Source organism: Taeniopygia guttata, chromosome 1 (genome assembly GCF_048771995.1).
Source record: "Taeniopygia guttata chromosome 1, bTaeGut7.mat, whole genome shotgun sequence".
In the NCBI taxonomy this organism is placed as follows: domain Eukaryota; kingdom Metazoa; phylum Chordata; class Aves; order Passeriformes; family Estrildidae; genus Taeniopygia; species Taeniopygia guttata.
The window spans coordinates 18837953-18858913 of NC_133024.1; the positions used below are offsets into that span (position 1 = coordinate 18837953).

Sequence of the window (20961 nt, forward strand, 5' to 3'; positions counted from 1 at the left end):
GCAGAGCAGCGAGCACAGCATGTGCCTGCTGGGGGGTCAGCGCTCTCCATGGCTTTTCCAGGGCTTTCTGGTCCTGCTGTGCCACAGGCTGGGGGGTTTGCCCTTGTCTCCGTGGTGCTCAGAGCTGTAATTGCCTGCACAAGGCGTAAGGATTACCTGATTAGCTCTGCAGCTCAGCAGATGTAGTCAAACTGAGGAATGGGTGTTAGCAGCTTTAATGCTTAATATTCCATTGTGGAGTAGTAACTCCCAACTCTAAGGAGCCCTGGTTTCCAACGGGAGGAGCTTCTGCCTGTCTGAATGAAGTGTTGACATCACTGAGTGTTTTCTTTTGGGATACAGAAATATGTCTCTATATTTGTGGGGGGTGAGGGGGAGCGGGTCTTTTTTTTCCCTGTTTCAAACTGCTTGAAATGTTCTCCCACAAATAAAGGACACAAATACCTATGGAGTATATCTAAGGTCCTCGGTTTGGCAAACTCAGGGATGCTGCTGTCCTTGCTCTGTACTGGGTGCCTTCCCTGCTGACTCTAGGAACCCCCAAATTATTCTGCAATGCCTATAGAAAATTCCAGTGTATGGTAGTGGAGAAGAAAAAAAAGCTGAGCTGAGGGTTTTCCTAATCCCTTGGCTTTTCTGTGTGCTTGGGAAACCTGATGTGCATGGGAAAGAAGGATTCTTGCAATGTGTTTTCCCATGGGAAGTCACAGATGGCGAGGAGGAAAACAAAGGTGTTTTCCTGTCCATGCACTCCCACACCTTTCCATGCTCCTGGGATTATGGCCCAGAAGATTAAGGTGGTGTCCTCAGGGCTGTTTCACAGGGGTTAGTTAGGTTAGTTATTTCTGTACATGGCAAGGGGAAGGCTCTGCCATCATGCCATATTCCCCTTTATCCCATCCTGCTCCTAGCTGTGGATGGTGGAGCTCGGGGAGACCTCCCTTATTTTTCTACCCTCTTTGGCTACAGCAGGGCAGGAGCACTTCCATCCATTGACTGCTGGTCAGCAGGGGAATGTTCCCATTGTACCGCATCAGAGCTCCCCACCTAAACACAGAGCACATTAGGAGCTGGAGATCCCACAGTAATCTCTGGGGTGTCTTGTGCCAGTCCTGGGGCAGGGCACCATCCATGCCCAGGGAGCACTGCAGAGAGGGACAGCTTCCCCAGGAAGTTCTGTGGCTCTCCAGCCAGCAAAGAGATCCTAGGGCACATTAATGATGCATGGGAAGAGGAGAGGAGCGAGGTGCTTGCAGCCGCATTCATCTGCTCTCGTAGCACAGGCTTTGTGTGAAGGTAAGTGAGGGAAATCCCACCAAAAAGCTGGGCTTGGGCCCTTCTACTTTTGCCAGGCAGGGGGCTGTGTGACACAGGAGGTACTGGAATGTGTCCTTCCTCCTCCTCCTTCTGCCTCTGTCCTTTCCCCCAGCCCAGCATGTGTGCACATGGGTGTGTGTTTCCTTCAGAGTGAGCCTTTTGCTTCTTAATTTGCAAAAACCTCCGAGCTGTGGTGGTGCTGAAGGATTTGGAGGTGCAGCAGGAGCCCTGAGGATTCCTCTTTTCTGAGAAGCTTGTTTTCTGTATATCCTAAAGGCCTGATAATGCAGAGCTTTCTTCTCTGTCACTGTTGTCAAAGTCAATGATTCCATTATGTAGAATAAGGGAAGATGAGGTGTCTGTCTGTGTCTGTTCTGGTAAAATACTGGAAACCATTCTCCAGGGTGGGCTGATGTGTCAGTGGTGTGGGGTAGCTGCTGTTCTCTGGACTCACTCCCTATCTAATTTCATCTCCTATCTCTTGGGATGACATCCATGTGAAGGGTGGCAAGCAAGTTGCTTTCCAGGTGCAACGCTTATCCTTAAGTTACCATGCAGCTGGCCCTGGCCTGAGGTTTACTACAAGTTGTTTTTGCTCTGGGGTGGATTTCTGCCTTTCCTTTCTGTCCCCAATTCATGTAGGAGCCAAAGGGTGAGAGATTTGGAAAGGAGAAGAGTGGGGGAAAGGAAAGCCTGCTCTCTGCCACCTTTTTAGGCGTGTTTTCATCTAGCACCAAATGTCAGGCTGTTTATGAAATGGGGGGCATGCCCCTCTGTCAGCCTCTATTCAAGAGAACATCAGAAACATTTCACACCAGAGTAATTTCTTCAGTGGTTACTTGTCCTTATGGTGACCTGATTATTTTAGCCTTTTCAATATTGAGGTTCCAAGGGGGCACTCAGAAAACTGAGTATATGAGTTCCTGATGTTGCAGGTTGCCAAAGCCTAAAACAGATGCTGTATTTGGTCTCAAAATTGGTCTTTGTGTATTTTCTTTTCCTGTTGTGGTCCTTTGAATTTAACTGGGGATGTGCTGTAAGAAGTGTCACCGGTTAAAATTACTGCAGGACACTGGTTTCTCCCTGTTTCTATTTGCAGACATGTGCCTGTGGCATTAAAGGCCAATTACCTGGCAGCAGTGGTGCTTGGGGAGTGTGGTTGATGGGTTGTGTGTGCACGCTCCTGCCACTTGGAGGGATTTTTTTCCAAGAAAAGTAGGTCGCCTGCTCTCTGCAGCATTACTCGAAACCAACATAAGTCTCCAAACCTTCAGCGTGTTGCAGTAGACGTGAAAGGATTAAAAGGGGGATTTGCGGAGTCGGTTTCCCAGCGGCAGAACCGGCTCTTTTAAGTTCTTTTCATTCGGTGCCGTGTCCCTTCCACTACTTGCTATTCCCGAGCAGTGCCGCTGGCAGCCAGCGGGCTCTGCGGAGCCCCAGGCAGCGCACACAGATATTCCTGCTGTTCCCCGGCTGCCCTCGCTCCGCCACATTCCAGCCCCTCTGCCGGAGCTGCCTCCCCCAGCAGCGCCTCGCCCGGCTCGGGACCCCGCGGATGCGGTGAGCAGATGGCACGGGAGGGGAGGCTGCGCTGCCAGGGACGAGGTGGGCGCTGCCCTGCCCCGCTCACACGCGGAGGGAGCAGCTCGGGGAGCCTGGGAGGAGCGGGAGCATCTCGGGGTGGCTGGGAGGAGCGGGAGCATCTCGGGGTGGTTGGGAGGAGCGGGTGCATCTCGGGGAGCCTGGGAGGAGCGGGTGCATCTCGGGGTGTCCGGGAGGAGCGGGACCAGCCCGGGCTGCCCGGGAGGAGCGGGAGAGGCGCTGGGAGCCGCCGGGGATGTGCGGCACCGGGAGCACGGTGCCGGCTCGGTGACAGCCCCGCGGCGCTGCCTCTCCGGCGATGTCGGCGCTCTGGAGGGGGAGCCGAAAGCTGCGGAGCGAGAGCGCCGACAGGGACGGGGACTCCCTGTTCCGGATGCTGTACCTGGTGAGCGGATCCGAGGGGATGGGCTCGGCAGCGGCACTCGGGGGATTGTCGTGCAGCTCACTGGCGGGTTCCGAATGCCGGGCTGAGCTGGAGTGCGCGCCCTGCAGAGCCGCTTGGTTGCCGTGCGCGGCGCTGGCCGTGCTGGAAGGATGCGGTTTGATGTGCTTTGTTTGGGCGGGCGCTGCTGCTTGGACTGCGCTGCCCAGAGGTGCGCTGGGCTGGCCCAGGGGCAGGCAGCCTGATGCCCAGGCACCTGGATGTCTTTGCGTGGCAAACACATGAGGAAATGGCTTTCTACACTACGGGGCAGCCACAGCTCCCCGCTGTGGGCAGCAGCCCTGTGGTTGTGACTGTCCTTGATCCTCCTCCGAGGGAAGGATGTGAGCTTGGCTCCTCTGCTGAGCCGCTTCCCGAGGAGGGGTTAAAGTTTGTGAACTCCACTTTCCAGTTGTGGCAGCCCTCAGTGTCATTTTCAGCTTTTTTGAAGGGATTGCCTGCGGGATTGTGCCTGAAGTGTGAGGCCGTAATTCCCCATGAGAAATCCTGGTTTAGTGCTGTCATTGTCACTGCTGGCAGAGCTGCTGCAGGGAGATAAAAGGATCTGTTTCTCTTCCAGACCTCCCTACTTATGCACTTTCTCTGGGAAAATGGGGACAGAGAGGCTTTTGTGAAATCTGCTTGAGAGTTTTCACCAAAATAGCTGTGCCCTGAAGCCCCTGTGTGCAGTGTGTGTCTGCTTTGTGTCTGGAAATGGATTTTTAAAGGGAATACCAGGTAGACAGGATTGTGCTCAGGGATGAAACACAGCAGTTGCAGGTGGAGTCAAGCATTTCAATTCTAGGAGAGAAACAACAATATTTCTATTGATATGGACTGATAAGGTAACCAAGTTTGCCTGTCAATATGATGGTGGTTTAACAAAGGCTTGATGGTGAGGCTCACTTGGTTGTTTACTGCAACTTCCCACTGAGAAAAAGACCCTCTGAGTTGCTAAATTCAGAGGGGTTTGGGTGCAGCTGGATCTGCTCTAGTCCCAGACTTGGTCAGTGCTTTACGTCTGAAGGATTATATATGCACAGCCAACGCTTTATATCCCTTGCTAAGAACACAAAGTTCAGCAAGTTCTGATCACTTCCCAGGGCTCTGTGGTGGCCAGGAGCCCCCAGCCTTGAGGAGACACCTTGGGAGACCTTCCCACTCAGGTGTGCTGATACAGCACAGCTGTTTGGTCAGTGGGCAAGCACGAGAACAGGCTTGTGGCCGTGCATGTCCCGGGGTGTGTGTGGTGTGTGGGCAGTTCCCCGGGGATGTGGGGCAGGGCAGTGGGAGGGCGGCGCTGGCCGTGGCTGGAGCCCTCAAGTGGATTATTGAGCATGCACGAGTGGAGATAAGGCTTTGGAAAGTCCTCCACACTTCCTTCCTGCCATGTGGGTGTAACTGCTCCTGCTGGGGCACACCACATGCCTCTAAAAGTTATTTCAGCTTCAATGCTGAGCTGGTGTTTCACACCCCGAGCAGATTTTCGCTCTCTCTTTCTGGGTGACCCATCTTTCCCTGCAAGAGCCTGCACAGGATGGGAGGATCTGTGGGGTGGCAGCCAGGAGCTGCTTAAGACACTTGTTTATTTTGGGGTTTGATTCCAGATTGTACATTAGAACTGGTTTTATTTGTACATTTGGATCTTAAAGCATAACACCACTGAACATGTCTGCCTCAAATAGTGAGGCAAACAAAGGCAAACATTGCTGAGCAAATCTCTGCCTGTCCTGGGTCTCTGCAGGCCCAGCTTATCACATCCGAGCTGTCAGTTCCCTCTGCCTTTAGAAGAGCAGGGGGCTTGGGAAGGTGTTTCAACCTGTGCTGGAGCCAGGCTTTCACCCACTGCCCTTGGTGGATTTGGGGCTGTTGGGATCAAGGTCACACCTGCTGAAATCTGATGCAGATCTAATCGAAAGGTTTGGGTGTGCTTTATACTTAAAAGCAGTAGTGGGTAGAACCTTGCTGAGAAATAACAGGAATTATTGAATAATTAAGATTAATAAATCTCAAATCTCAGTGGCACGTGCCAGGAGCAGAGTGAGTTGGAAATGGACTTGTTCAACTCACTGCTTCCTCCTGCCTTCAACTTGCAATATTTTTCCTTTCTTCCACATCTGAGTTAAACCTCAGAAACTGAAGGTGAATATTTTCCTGGAATGAAGTGTGTCCAAAAGGCATTTTTGAGTAGAAAGCCAGTTACAATGAATTCCTGGCTCACAATAGTGTCCTGAAGAAAATGATCCTTTGTGTAATGAGCATCTTTGCTCATGTGCTGTGCAGTCGGACCTCAGGGAGCATTTGCAGCCCCAAGAGACCTCTAAGGGAAAGGGGTGGAAATCTTTCCTTGTGCTAACATGGGTTGTAGGTGCATGGAGAGGAAATAGCTCTGTGTGAGCAGACTGCATGGCTTAAAAAACATGGAGATCACAACTACTAGTGGGTGGGAGTGAAGTGATGTCCCAGGGGCAGAGCTTTGTCTCCAAACTGCAAGGTGAGGATGTGCTTTTTTTCTTTTTTTTTTTTTTTTTTTTTTTGTTAGTTTTTTTTTTCTCCTCTGCTCTCTTCTCATTTCTCTTGTTGAACAGGCTGATTTTGGGTCAGTTGTTCCACAGAATTACCCATGTTGGAGAACACCTCTGAGACCATGGAGTCCAAGTAGTGCCAAATCCCCACCTTGTCACCCAGCCCAGAGCACTGAGTGCCACATCCAGGAATTCCTTGGACACCTGCAGGGATGGGCACTCCAAACCTCCTCTGGGAGCCCCTGCCAGTGCCTGGCCACCCTTTCCATGGAGAAATTCCTGAACTGGGGGCAGTGCTGGGAAATCACTGAGCCTGGATTGAGGTCCTCTGGCAGGTGTGGTCCCTGGAGCAGCTCTTTTCCCTCCAGGTCTCTGGGAGGGATGGAGCCAGCCTACGGCTGCCTTGGCAATCCTGGAAGCCTGGGGCTGTCGTCACTGACACCAGAGACTATTCCTGCTCCAAACTCTTCAGTGTAATGAAAGATGGGAGGAAATGATCTAACACGAGGGGGTGAAGTGAGGATAACTGGCTTTTTATATAGGCAGCTGATTAAATATTAAAGGAAGCAGTGAGATGGAGCAGCTCTGGGAAACGGCGCTTACGGGGAAGAAGTTCACCCTGCGAGGCACATTTCCAGACACAGCCTGGGGACACAGCTGTGTCCCAAAGAGCTTGTGCTTTGGAGGGGCTTTAGCTGGGAGGCTCTGCTTCTCCACAGCCCAGCCTGAGTGGTTTCTGCCTCTGTGTCAGCAGAACTGTTCACAGCACTGCTGCAGCCCCGGCTGGGGAACTGCCAGGGGGCTGGGGTGTGAGTTTTGTTTACACAGGCATTTTTGGTTCCCAATTCTTGGGCCTCTCTGTGAGTTTGTCAATCTTAAGTTCTGGATGAACCTGCTTTAATTAAAATTCACGTGTGTTTGAGACCAAGAATGGAGTTGAACAGCACTTCAATTAATTTGAATTCTGCAGCTCCTTTTCTTTTTTTCTTTATCCTCAGTCACAGAGAGACAGGATAGACACGTGTGGTGCCTTTTGAGAAATCCCCAAGCTGCAACTGCTCAGCTGCCAGCCCTCCTCAGCCCTTTTGTTCCTCTGGCTCTTACTTCCAATATTACCACTGCTCTTTCCTCTTCTTTCTCTCCAAAGAGCACAGAGCAAGTCACAGCTTTCTGTCGCAGTCTGCATGAAATGAACCCCTCTGACTGCAGTGCTCCCCCCCAGGACTGTGCAGGGCCCCAGCTGAGCACCATGAGGCAGCTCACAGACGCAGACAAGCTGAGGAAGGTCATCTGTGAGCTCCTGGAGACCGAGCGCACCTATGTCAAGGTGAGGGCTTCAGCTCTCCTGCAAAGCTCTCCTGCTTTCTCCTCTGCCACTCCAGGCTGTGCTTCACGGCTGGATCTCTTGGTGAACTTGGATCTGGATCTGAATCTGGTGATCTTGGAACTGGATCTCAAGTGAACTTACATTGACTACTACAATCTGCACTTAAAATATCACTTAAATCACGGAAACAACGCATTTCCAAAGGGTTTGGCTGTTTTCGTTCTGAAATGGCTTAACTGGTGTGCAGTTACTGCTCGCTGAGATCTGGTCCTGGTTTTGTAACTAGAAATGTGTGAGTTGTCATTTTCCTGTCTTAAATGGTGTGAAATTCAGCCATTTTGTGTTGTGTGTAAAAAGGAAAAATCCTCAGATTAGGTAAGCTACCTCAGTAAATATCCAGAGACCGTCTGAGGGACCAACATGGGAATCTTTCTCTGAATTTTTAGGACTTAAATTGTCTGATGGAGAGATACTTGAAGCCTCTACAGAAAGAAACCTTCCTCACACCAGATGAGGTATGTTGACCCTTGTTTGTCTGAAATTAATTTCACTGAATTCCATTTCTTTCAAATAACAGATTAAGTGCAGCATCAAGGTGCTGCTCGTTAATGTCTGCAGCTTGATTTTTCCTGACATCACATTGTTTTACAATTGGACTGAGAATTCCTGCAGTTCTAGAAAACACAATTTAGCCTCAAAGTGATATTTTCAGCATTCTGCTTTTTTTCTCCTTTTATTAGCTGGATGTTCTCTTTGGGAATCTGACTGAAATGGTAGCATTCCAGGTAGAGTTCTTGAAAACTCTGGAAGATGGAGTAAGGCTGGTTCCAGACCTGGAAAAACTTGAAAAAGTTGAGCAATTTAAGGTAATAATTGTTTACTTTTATATATTAAAACCACATTATTTGCATTATCTCATTGTTTAAATTTTGAGGAGACCTTTAACACTCTCTATCATATTTTTCTGACTATTGCCACTGTTCATATAAAAACCTGCATCTGCTTCCATTTAAGATTGATCTTCAGCTGATGCTGGTGCTGCTGAAAAATCATCCTGCTGCAATTGTAGATTATGCTACATTTAGCCATGTAGAGCACTGGAAACCATGTGCTTTTTGGTTCTATTCTTGCCCTTCTGCCAGATTTCTTGCCTTGAGCTGTCAGGAAATGCTAGAAATGGAAGGTTATGTAAAATCTTGGTCCTGACAAGTCTCATGTTCAGAAGCTCTCTAGGGCTACAGCTCTCTAGGGCTACAGATCAGAGCATTATATGGAATTGTGTATTTCCACTTTCAGTCCATGGTGGCAAATACTTATGGCTTTCAGCAGGTGTGCATCTTCCCAGGTAGAAATGTTAACTGCAACTCTGTAAACTTAATTTAAACTCCGGGAGATGCAGAAACAGATTTCATTTTGTCTAATGCAGTGGTACTGGTAGTGGAGGCTTGGCAAGGAGATGATAGAATGTTTTTCCTTTGGGGAGTTCTACTCTGGCTCTGAGCACCACTCACCTTGGTAAAAGACAGGATTAATAATAATAATAGTAATAGTAAAATAGTTCCTCTGGCCCCTGTGTGCTCTGAGCTGTAGTAGAGGAGTGCCAGTGAAGGGTCCTTCCAGAGAAAACTCCATCTTCTGAGTGCTGCTGCTTCCAGCTCTTCCCATAAACCTGCACCAAGCTGACTTTTAGTTCTGCCCCTGGGCCCTGTCTGAAAGCAGCTGGGTGTGGGGTTCTGTGGTTTCAGTTCTGCAGTTTGCTTCCCCTCTGCCACTCACTGTCCCCAGGCTGCCCATGTGTGGTCTCAGCCCCTCACCAGGTGCTGTCTGGTTCCCAAGACATTTTGGGATTGTGTTTGACCCTAAACACCAGCTCATTTCCAAGCAGGTGAACCCCTTGGTGTGTTTGTGACACTTCCAGGGATCCAGGGGCAGCCACAGTTTCTCTGGGCACCCTGTGCCGGGGCCTCCCCACCTTCCAGGGAAAAATTCCTTCCCAGAATCCCATCTAAACCTGCTCTTTATTTAGTTTGAAGCCATTTCCCCCTGTCCTGACACTCCAGCCCCTTGTAAAGAGTCTCTCCCCATATTCCTTGCAGGCTCCCTTCAGGCACTGCAAGGCCACAGTGAGGTCACCCCAAAGCTTCTCTTTTCCAGGCTGAACAATCCCAGTTCTCTCAGCCTTTCCTCCCAGCAGAGCTGCTCCATCCCTCTGATCATCCTGGTGCCTCCCCTGGGCTCACTCCAGCAGTGATGTCTTGGTGTGCAAACACACTAAAACTGCATTGTCCTGTCCTCCAAGAGCTGGATGGAAGCTTCAGATGACCTGGCTAAAGGCAAAGTAACTAAATGCCTTTTTACTAATGGTTTTTTTTTTTTTTTTCCTTTTAATCTCAGAAAGTGTTGTTCTCCCTGGGTGGATCCTTTCTGTACTACGCTGACAGGTTCAAGCTGTACAGTGCCTTTTGTGCCAGCCACACAAAAGTCCCCAAAGTCCTGGTGAAAGGTAAGAGCCCCTTTCGGATTTTTTGTGGGAAAAGGATTTGTAGAGAATTCTCAAAGCTTGATAGAAGGCTCACATGGTATGTATCTGTATGCAAACGTTGAGATAAAAAAGGCTGACGTTGTGATAAAAAAGGCTGTGGAATAAGACAGTGTTGAGAGAGAAACGGAGCTAGAAATAAGTTTTAAAGGATGAGTTTGTAAATAAGACAAAATATTTTAGAGAAATAGGGCTATGAAAGATGCATTGTAGTAGGACCCAAGAGGGAAAATTTTAGGTGATAGGCTTTAAGGCATTTACAGCATGGTGTAGCAAAAGCTGATAGGCTAAGGAACACTTATAATGTATTGTAATTAGGAAATAGTTGGCTTCTGATTGTGATGGCATGAATTATAGCATCTGTGTTGTCTCACCCTTCACGTGAGACTGAAAATGGAATAAAAGGTTTTAAAATACCTCTCAGTTGCCCCATCCCTGGGTCAGAAGTGAGCATAACCCCACAGGCTGTCACAGCCACATGTTGGTTGTGGTCACTGCACCCCAAACCTCTGAGGGCAGGAATGGGGGCACACCGTGCCTGGCTGCTCTCCAGGAGCCTTTGGAGTAGGGAGTTAAGTCTGGAGAGGCTCCAGAGTGCTCTGTGTTGTGGGACCACCTCAGGGTGACACCTGAACAGCTGACTGCAAGAGCTGGCTCACCCTGCTTGCAGCTTTTCTCTCTCCACACGTTGTTTATTGTCCCTTGCTGCGTTTGGTTTGTTTCCAGTTGCCTGGGAAGGTTTCCTGAATGGGAATCACATAGTGGCTCTGGCTCTGAGCTGATGGCTCACTGTGTGTTCTGGAACTAGGAGTGCTGGCTCTGTAGTCACCTCTGGATCCTCCTGGAGTCTGTGCCAGGAATCCTTGCTGGTGGCAAACCCACAGAAGCCCCAGCCAATGTGGTGGAACACTAGGAGAGGATCAGCCTGGGAGAATGTTTTATGGAAGCTGGCATAATATATTAGCCCTCTCTCCTTCCTCTTGCCTTCATTCCAGTTTGCCTGAGAAGTTTCCATGTCAGAATTCCTAGCAGAACTTGGCTTGCTGGGTTGGAGATAAAAGCCCTGTGGTCTGGCTCCTGGGCCAGCTTGCCTCATAGGGGTGCTTTCCCCTGTGGAGGTGTAAACCTCATGGAGCTACCAGTACTTTGTGCAATTCCTTTTTGGCCAAGACATTAAACAAACAAATGGTTCCAGTTGTAGTAACCATGCCTTTGAGGGAGGAACTCTGGTTTTTCAAACAACATCTGCATGTCTGACAGTCAAAATTTTAGAGGTTTTTTTGTTTGTTTGTTTCTTGGTTGGTTTGGGTTTTTTCTATGCATTTTTCCTTTTTTCATTTCTGCTTGTAAACTCTTGTTCCTTGTGCTGCAAAGAATACTTGGCAGCTCTGTGGAATACATAAATTATTTGTTGCTAGTCACATCCATGCTTTCTTTTGGCATTATTTTACTGGATCCTAATGTTAAAGCTGCAGGCTAGTTAGATCTGGTTATTTTGCTTTTCTCTTCCATTGCTGACTGTGTTTATAAATGGGAAAGTGTTGTGCTTGAATTATGGCAAAACCAGAACTTAAAATTCTATTCCAGAGGTAAATCTCTTCAACAGCATGGGAGTGAATTTCAGGTGTCACTTGATGTCCTCAGCTGAGGTACAGGTGGTTTTTGCATTTGAAACTCAAGTTGCTTTATGGAAATCAGGTGACTGCCTGCAAAAAAACCCCAACCCCAGCAGGGGACATGAATCCAATAAAAGCAATTGTGTGGAATCGCTCCTGCACTGAATAATTTGTATGTCTATAAATACCACCTCCTCCTTCTTTCCCTCCTTATGCTCCAAGTGGAGGGAGCAACAGACAAAATGGCAATTTTATAAATTCATAGCAGTCAGGTAGAAAAGATGATGGCAATGAGGTGTCCAGTCTGCCTGTGCTTCTAAAATCTGGTGCATTAGCCTCAGTTTCTGCTCCTGCCTCTCACCAGCTCCTGATGGTTGTTGTGACTCAGTGCTGCATTTTAAGGTTTAATGAGGTAACAAGAACCAGACTTGCCAATATTGTGGGTGCACCATGGCTTAGAAGCAGTGACTTCTCACAAATGTCCAATGTGAGACTTTGCTTAAAGAGAACAGCTGATTAAAACAATTTGTGCTGTTCTAAAATAGCTGCCAGGGCAGAAGTACTTACTGCTCTCTGCAGTTCCTCCCTAGAGGCAGCTCTAGGCTCTGCTCCCTGGGACAGTGACAGGACCCAGGGAAGGGCTGGAGCTTTGTCTGGAGGGGTTTAGGTTGGATTTTAAGGAAAGGTTCTTCCTCCAGAGGGTGCTGGGCACTGCCCAGGCTCCCCAGGGCATGGGCACAGCCCCACAGAGCTCCAGGAACATTTGGAGAGTGCTCCAGGGTTGCAAAGAGTGGGATTTGGGGTGGATGTGCAGGGCCAGGGGTTGCACTGGATGATCCTTGTGGGGCCCTTCCTGCTCAGGAAATTCTATCATGGACAGCGCACTTAAAAATTGCCTGGGCTGGAGGTGGATGCCTGCTGTGAAATCCTAAACAGCACATCTGGGGAGAATGTCAGTGACTCAAATCCTGGAGGGCGTAAATCTAATTCTGCAGGCCCAATAAATGTGCACTTCCTCACAAAATGTCTCCAGATAAACCAATTTAAACCAGGAAAAGGTGCTTTCTCAGGGCAGCAGTCATGATTTTTCATTGATCCAGTGGCTTCCTTTGCATCTGGCAGCCAAGACAGACACTGCTTTCAAGGCGTTCCTGGATGCCCAGAACCCGCGCCGGCAGCACTCCTCCACCCTGGAGTCTTACCTCATCAAACCCATCCAGAGGATACTCAAATACCCCCTCCTGCTCAAGGAGCTCTTTGCTCTCACTGACGTGGACAGTGAAGAACATTATCACCTTGATGGTAAGGACTTAACCCCACTTTCCTCTGGTTCACCTCTGGTCTTGAACCTCCCCCCATGCCTTCCTCTCAGAGGGTTAAAACTCCTTTTTGCTCATCCCCTGTCTCTCTTCCAGTGGCCATCAAAACAATGAACAAAGTTGCCAGCCACATTAATGAAATGCAGAAAATCCATGAAGAATATGGGGCAGTGTTTGACCAACTCATAGCGGAACAAACAGGGGAGAAAAAAGAGGTAACAATCAGATTTAGAGAGAAAAGGGTTATTTTAGTGCCTGTTAAGCTGGAGCCAGTATTTATCTTTCCTGTTGTGCCACTGAAGTAAATCCTGGTGCAAGCAGATAAATCCCAGCTCAGTTGAAGACCTGAACTGAACTGAATTCAGACTTCACTGAGGGGAGGGTGAAGGAATGGGATAACATCCCCCTGAACTGGGGATGGCCCTCACTTTGTCACTGTGGGGACCATAAGGACAAAGGTCTGGTTGCTGCATCTCCCAGCAGTTGGGAACTCCTTTCTTAGTGTGTTCCTAGCAGTGGGGTGTCCAAAGAGGAGCCTTTGGGCAAGATCAAGATCCACAGCAACTGTGGGGAGGGGCTGCTTTGGCTACTGCACCTGATGTAGTCTCTAAACCTCACCCCAAACTGACTACGTGCTTAAATATTCCGACAAAATACAAAGAAACTGGTAGGGAGAAAAATGGACAAAGGGGAGCAAAAGGCAAAGAAAACATCTGGTTTTGACCCTGACTTCCAAGAGCTGGGCTCTGAGTTTAACTGACCCTAATTTATGCTCATTAATTAAGGGTTTACATGCATCTGTTTGCAGTCAGCTGATTAAATACTCCAGAAGTTTTCTGGGGGGAATTTTGTTCAGGACTAGACTTCATGCAAGTTTTCTTGAGCTGAAAACTGACATCAGATTCCTTGGGCTGATTAAAACCCTTGCCTTCATGCATGTGTTGGTGTTGGCAGGTCGCCGACCTTTCCATGGGGGACTTGCTGTTGCATAACACAGTGATATGGCTGAACCCTCCTGCTTCCCTGGGCAAGTGGAAGAAGGAACCTGAGCTGGCAGCATTCGGTTTGTATCCCAGGACTTTTATTTCACACACCTTAAATACTGGCAGCTGTGCCTTACAAGATGTTGAAAGTATCTGAGCGTTCCCCAGGGCTGGCTGGAATTTAAATGTGGGCTTGTCTCTTAGCTGCAGTGCTCACTTCTGCCCTCTGGTAGTTTTCCTGGCTCAGGTGAAAGGTTTGTGTGCTTGGGAATAGAGGGCACCCATTCCAAGCCTTATGGATGCTCTTGAGGACAGGCTATGGGAGCTGGGCCTGGTCACTCTTGGCAAGGAAAGGCTGAGAGGGGATCCATTAGTCCACACAGACACCCCATCAATCCACACAAACATCCCATCAATCCCCACAGATGTCCCCAAGGGTTGTCAGAGGATGGTGCCACACTCTGCTCAGTGGTGCCAGTGACAGGATGAGGAGCAGTGGCCATGAACTGAAACACGAGTTCCACCTCAGCCTGAGGGAGAACTTCTGTCCATGGAGGGGGCAGAGCCCTGGAACAGCTACTCAGGGAGGGCTTGGAGTCTCTGTCTCTGGAGGCATCCCCAGAATCCCAAATTCCTGTGTCACCTGCTGCAGGTGACCCTGCCTTGGTAGGGGGGTTGGTCTGGGTTATCTCCAGAGGTCCCTTCCAACCCAAACCATCCCGGGATTCTGTTATTCTGTGACTCCATAGCTTCTGTCTCTAACTTTCTCCTCCAGTGTTCAAAACTGCCGTGGTCCTTGTGTACAAGGATGGTTCCAAACAGAAGAAGAAACTTGTAAGTGTGCAGGGACTGTTTGAGTGATGCCGCATGCGTTTCTGGGGCTGTGATGGAGTTTTGCTTCCCACAAAGTTGTGGAGCTGGAATGTGCTCTGGCATGTGTGATCCCTGGTGTCTGGGGAGCTGAGTGGGCACAGCAAGCATTCCTTTATCGTTTGTTGCCATGCTTGCCACATCCATTCCCTGCTGGATGAAGATGTCAGTGTGAGTGTGTCTCTTGGCTTAGATTCTTTGGTCAGTGTGTGTGATGTCTGAGAGTTAAATAATGTCTGTCACCTCACACAGTGCCCTGGGTGTTGTGTGCCACCAAGCAAGTGCTGGCTGCTCTCAGCTACATCAGGAGTGGTTCAGGGATCCCACTGGAGTTTGGGATTCCAAGTTAAAGCTGAGCTTGGCACTGCTACAACCTGGGCACAGTCTATAGTGATATAGGGAAACTAGTGATCCCTAGCCATGGCATAAACCAGAGAGGGGTTGGAGGTGCCTGCATGGGGAAAGGCACGGGGTGACTTCAGAGAGAAAAGCAAAACTCTGATGTATTCCCAGGTGTGTGTGTACCCAGGGCTGGGCTGGGTGACTTTGGAGAGCATTGCTGAGAGCTGATGGGCCTTAGGGCTGCTTTAGTCCAGATTTCTGCAAGATCCCCACAGAGGGGCCCCTGAGGGAGGGGTTGGGGTGAGAAAACCAGAATTGCAGCCGGTCTGTAGCTGGGAGCCCTCAGCACAGAGCACAGGACTGTCTGCCTGCCTCAGGGTGTCTGGTTTCCTGACAGTGTTTGAAATTGTTCCAGGGAGGATCACACAGAGCCTCAATATATGAAGACTGGGATCCGTTCCGGTTCCGCCACATGATCCCTTTGGAAGCACTGCAGGTGCGGGCCCTGGCCAGTGCAGGTAATGTTCCCACAGCTGGAATCTGCCAGGGTCTCAGTGTGTGTGCCCTGAGGCCTTCACTGGGCATGGAGGGAATGCTCTGGAGTTAAACATGAAGGTAGACATGAAGTTCTGCTTGGTTTCCCTTTAGATGCAGAGACCAATTCTGTGTGTGAGATTGTCCATGTCAAATCTGAATCCGAGGGCAGGCCAGAAAGGACATTTCACCTCTGCTGTAGGTAAGTGGGATTCCCTGTTTTCTGTGGCAGCTGCATCTCTGCATGCCTTCCTGCCTGCCTGTGTGTGTCCTTCAAGGCAATCTGGGAACAGGCAGTTCGGGAGAGTGGGGAGAGGGTGTTAAAACTTAACTTCTGGAAGGTAGATTTTTGTACAACCTCTGAAAACAAAGGTATATAACTTGAGCAGCTTTGCACATTTATGGGAAAAGCCTTATTGCAATTTTCCAGCTAAACTGCAGCATTGGATTATTGAAGCAGGTGTTATGTTCATCTGGTTCCTTTCATGGTACCAAGTCCCAGCCTCTGCACTAAAATAAACATCCATTGTTGTGGTGGTGGTGTTTCTAGGGTTCAGGTAAGAACTTGGAACACAAGTTCATCAGGATCTAGCAGAGCTGGTGCCAAGCCAAATTCCACTTCTAGGAAGTGTTGCAGGAGCTGTGCAGCTGTGGGGTGTGTTTGCAGGGACAGATGGACTGAGCATCACAGGTCACTGGATGTGTATCCAACACAGCCACGTCTAGGTGGCACTGCAGGGAAAGGAAACCTGGAGAGGGCTGAAAGGCTGAATGTTTTATTAATGATCTGGGTGTTGGTTTCCTTGGATGCCCACTGCAGAGACCATGGATTTAGCTTTGCTTCAAAAATACTGAGTTCAGTGGAGTCTTCTCTGAGGAAGTGCCTGCCCATGGATTTGTACTGTCTCGAATCACAGAACTGGCCATTATTTACCTCATTTACAGCCAGCTTTTAGCAGTTCCCAAGGGGTAAATCTGCCTTTTGTATTCCCACCTCTTTTTCAGCTCTCCAGAACACAGGAAGGACTTTCTGAAGGCAGTGCACTCCATCCTGCGGGACAAACACAGAAGACAGCTCCTTAAAACCGAAAGTTTGCCCTCCTCCCAGCAATATGTTCCTTTTGGTGGAAAAAGATTGTGCGCTCTAAAAGGTGCAAGGCCAGCCATGAACAGGGCAGGTACTGTAGGGCTACAGACTTTCAAGATCCCAGTAACCCCAGCACCACTGTAGGACACACGGTGGTGTCTGTCACTTGTGTATTAGGATTAGCATTTTCTCCTGTGTATATTAAAACTGCTGGTTTTCCATGCTTCACTTCCTTGGGAGCCTTAGAATGCCTCTATTTCCCTTGCTTTACACTCGAGGCTCAGCTTCAGAGCAGTGCTTCTGGCATGGAAGGGAAATGAGGTTCCTGGCAGTACTGATTGGCTGTGCACTTTACTCTGAGCTGGGGTTCAGCTGAACAGAGCAGAAGCTGTGTGATTCTTAAAAGCATGAACAGAATTTTGAGGGAACCGGAGCACTTTTGAACTAAAATGCACAAGGAAAAACAGCCCCCCTGAGCTTGTTTTGAAGGGGCAACTGTGGGTATCCTCCACCTGAACCTTTCCAGCTCAACTGCTAAAGGCCACGTGCTCCTCCTTCCCACATTTGGTACTCTTATTTTTGTAACGGCCTGTCCTAAACCGTGGATTTTCCTTTTCAGTTGGCTTCAGGGAAAAGCAGGTTTTCATTTTCAGAACTCTAGATGCTGGAGGGAAGAAACATTTGCTTCCAGCCCCAAAGTACATGGCACCACTGCATGTTTTGTTCTGGTCTGTTGTTTATTTCTTGTTCTGCTCAGTAGATCCAGCACTGTAGACAGCCAGGCTTTCTGTTCCTCCTCTGACCAGGGCAGGCCAGACCAGCACCAGCTGAGCCCAGCTTCTCACTCAGGGTGCTGCTGGAGATGCCAGACCTCCTTTCAGATTGGCTCAGTGGGGCATTTGTGTGATGAATTCTGCAGGGATTAAAATCTCACCTTGGAGTCCAGACCTCTCCCTTCAGATAAAATTTGCAACTGCTGAGCCATTGTACTTAATGCAGCTTGTGAGGCTCAGGGACATGAAAATGTGACCTCAAACCCAAGGCAGAGCTGGATAAATTCATCCTGCAGTGCTGAGGTGCTGTTCAGTGCAGGGGAACAAACTCTACCCTCAGAGCTCTGTGTGTGCCCCTGAAGCACAGTGGTGCCTGCTGGATTTGCCCTGCTTGCGAAGATGTTCTGATACAGAAGATGGGAATTTGCTAATTGGGCCAGTTGCTGAGTAGATGCTGAGGAAGGAACTTCTGACAGCTCTTCTGGGTTGGGGGATTGTTTTTGTCCTTGCCCAGGAGGGAGGTAGGGAGTAGCAGAGCCTGGACAGGGAACGTAATTCCCTGTAAATAACACAGCATCTTCAGCACTGATCTAATCCCTGGCAAAGCTGTAGGAAAGCTGCTCTGAGCCCAGAATTCCTTCTGCAAGGTGTTGAGTTTTGTGGTGTGCTGGCAGCAGGGGCTGCGAGTGAGAAGCTGAGCTGAGCAGATGCCCTTGGTGCTGGCTGGCTGCCCAGCGCTCAGGAGGAGCAGCCATGAGGCCATGATCTGTGCCTCGGTGGATCCAGAGGCCGTGATCTGTGGCACCATGGATCCAGAGGCCGTGATCTGTGGCACCATGGATCCAGAGGCCATGATCTGTGCCTCGGTGGATCTAAGCAGCAAGAACTCCTCGTGTGGCTACACAGGCCTCGTGCCGAGGAGCTGAGGCCTCAGGGAGATGGGAGTGACCAGGCCTTGGGTGCCCGGTGTGCCAGACAGGACTTAGTTTTAGGCCAGAGTTGTGCCGTGTGTAAAACACCTGTGGGGTTTTATCTTTGTGTGTGCAGTGTCAGCCCCGAGCAAGTCTCTGGGGAGGAGGAGGCGGCGGCTGGCCCGAAACAGGTTTACCATTGACTCAGAGGCCGTCCACAGCAGCAGCCCCGAGAAAGAGCCCGCGCAGGGAGGGGACACTGACCGCTGGGTCGAGGAGCAGTTCGACCTGGCGCAGTACGAGGAGCAGGAGGACATCAAGGAGACCGACATCCTGAGCGACGACGACGACTTCTGCGAGGCGGCGCGCGGGGCGCAGCGCGAGCTGCGGGAGCGGCTGCAGGCCACGTCCCTGGCGGGCGGCCGGCGGCCCGAGCGGCCCTGCCCACCCGGGGACACGCACGCCACCAGGATGGCCCAGCTGAGGAAGCAGGCGGCCCTGCCCGCCATCAACGGTGCTGCCGAGGGCCACGGCGAGGAGGTCATCTGGGTGCGGCGGGAGGACTTTGTGCCCAGCAGGAAGCTCAACACTGAGCTCTGAAGCGGCCCGGCGCCGTAGGTGTCCCCGAACCCCTCCGTCCCTCTCGCGACCCCGTGGATTGCACACTTGCACACACCCTTGCGGCAGCTCGACTGGTCCGAAGCCATGCGGCCACGCTTTAGGCGACTGTCAAACGCTCAAAAACTGGGAACGAAACAAGCTTGAGGTCCTGTCTTACTTTAACCAAGGGCTTTCACACTATTTTATTTATTCTCAAACAATCAGGGGCTGAAATTGAGTATGGGGAGAACATAATCACTGGAAAACAAATTACTCTGGGTGTCTTAACCTCTGTGCAGCAAATTGGCTCCAGCAGGAGCAGGAGGACAGAGGGATTGGTGGCCGTGAAAGCCGTTGGTGGTAGGCTCATCCCCTTCACAAGGAAACTGCCTTTTTAACCTGTACAGTCACAGTATTCTGACTCCCTTTCCCTCTCTAAATGTAAGAGAATATTCATGTATTTTAGGAACGTGTGAGGAAAGGTTTGGGATTTATGTTGTGTTCAGTCCTCTTGGTCTGTGGCTGGTCTAATTTAATGTCAATGTTGGAAGCTCTAGTTTTACATACTCTTGTAAAGATGCCAAACTCTCTTAAAAGAGATCCAAATTTAACACTTGAATAATATTTTTTTGTATTTTACCTGAGATGCAGGGGCACAAAGGGGTAAGAGATTTAGGGTAGCTCCACGTCTAGGATACGAGGCTAGCTTTTTGCAGAGGGTTAGGAATGGTGGTTTTATATTAAAATATTAACTGGAAACTCTTATTTAGGTATAACTTTCTTCAGGAAAAGGTTTATTGTATATGTTTGAGACGAGTTTAGTTAGCTAATAAAAAGAATAATAAATAAAATTACATGACTGAATTGCAGTGGAGGAAAGGGATCTGTGGTGTACCCTAGCTGGAGCCACAGATCCCTTTACTCTGCTCTCTGGCAGAGTTTTGGCTTAGGGGACAGGGAATACATAGCCAAAAAACTGACCTCACCCACTCTCCTACCGTGGGTGAAACTAGTGTATTTTAATTCCTTTATACAAGCTTTTCCACTGCAATAGAAGATGAAAAGAGTTCTACACAATTAAACTTCTTTAACATTTTAAATCTTTTATTTAAACATCTAAAACAGGGTAAAAATGTGACTAAAATCTTGTGGTTTTTAAGTAGACTTCCAAATACAAAACACAAAATAGCACTTTTTTTTTTTTAGGATTTATATAGCTTTCCCCATTGCAGTCTCACCTATAGGAAAAAAAAAGGAAGATTATATGAAATTTTGTTTCATTTTGTTGGTATCTATTGATGTTTGACACATCAGTAGGTACTTTGAGAACCTGAAATTTTATAATAGCCTTAGGATTATATTTTATAAAATCCACTCTGACTATATTTTAAAACATAACAAAAATTACCCCCTCCCCCCAAAACATCCATCACTGTCTGTGTGTCCCAGCTGGCATCCTCCCCTCGCCCGCTCCCTCCCCTGGTTTCTAGTGCACTATACTTGACTTATGAAAGCTTTCTCTAGTAACTTTTTGCTATCTCTTGGTTTCTTTTCGTAAGAGCTTTAGAAGAGTTTCTACCCCCTTTGTATGATCACATGGTTGTTTTTGTACCACCACCTGTCGGTCGTGTCCCACATGCTGGAGGGTTTGGCTGTCCTGGGCTGCTCCCAGAGGATGCAGTCAGCACTCAAATACTGGAAGCAGGTACTGGGAAGGTACCGTGGCTCTTGTACATAATGTCATGACATGTCTATGTCAAAGGTTCTTATATATTTCTTTTATAAGCTGAAAGAAGGTCTATTTTTATGTTTTTAGTTCTATGAATGGAACGTTGTAAATGCCTGTCGGAAATAAAATACTGGAGGAAAAAAAAAAGTATAACTGCAGAGAGTGGTGTGTGGAGGTCACATGTGATGTGGAGCCTGTCACAGGAGGGCTGTGAGGTGGGAAGGGTGATACCAGGGAGGAGGTCCTGGATTCCCAGCTGCTGCAGCTCGGGAAGGAGCCCTCAGGTAAGGCTCTGCTAGTGTTTTGGTGAGGGGACAATTCCCATTTCCCTTATGGCGCCCATAACCAGCCATTCCTGCTGCTTTTCCAGGCTGGTCACAAGGAACCTTCAAGTGAGTATTTCAAAGAACGAGATAAAAATCAGCGAATTTCAGGAGAATTCCAGGTGCATTGGAGGAGCTCCCCA

General features: G+C 49.0%; 1 protein-coding gene across 13 annotated transcripts in view; it reads left to right on the forward strand.

The window, feature by feature from the left end:
- TIAM1 (TIAM Rac1 associated GEF 1) overlaps positions 1–20642 on the forward strand; it is a 156176-nt gene extending 135534 nt beyond the window's left edge. For 10 of the 13 annotated variants that reach the window (XM_072924212.1, XM_072924216.1, XM_072924221.1 and 7 more), the window contains 12 exons: positions 7013–7192; positions 7639–7707; positions 7933–8058; positions 9587–9695; positions 12470–12649; positions 12763–12881; positions 13621–13729; positions 14425–14483; positions 15277–15379; positions 15510–15597; positions 16401–16573; positions 18303–20642. In XM_072924212.1, the coding sequence (XP_072780313.1) occupies positions 7013–7192; positions 7639–7707; positions 7933–8058; positions 9587–9695; positions 12470–12649; positions 12763–12881; positions 13621–13729; positions 14425–14483; positions 15277–15379; positions 15510–15597; positions 16401–16573; positions 18303–18766 (1779 nt within the window). In that variant the 3' untranslated portion in view covers positions 18767–20642. Of the gene's footprint in view, positions 1–2950; positions 3305–7012; positions 7193–7638; positions 7708–7932; positions 8059–9586; positions 9696–12469; positions 12650–12762; positions 12882–13620; positions 13730–14424; positions 14484–15276; positions 15380–15509; positions 15598–16400; positions 16574–18302 lie in introns of those variants that run through there. The other 3 variants (XM_030264334.4, XM_030264325.4, XM_032746510.3) reach the window with 3 other exon arrangements.
- The last annotated feature ends 319 nt before the right edge of the window (positions 20643–20961 follow it).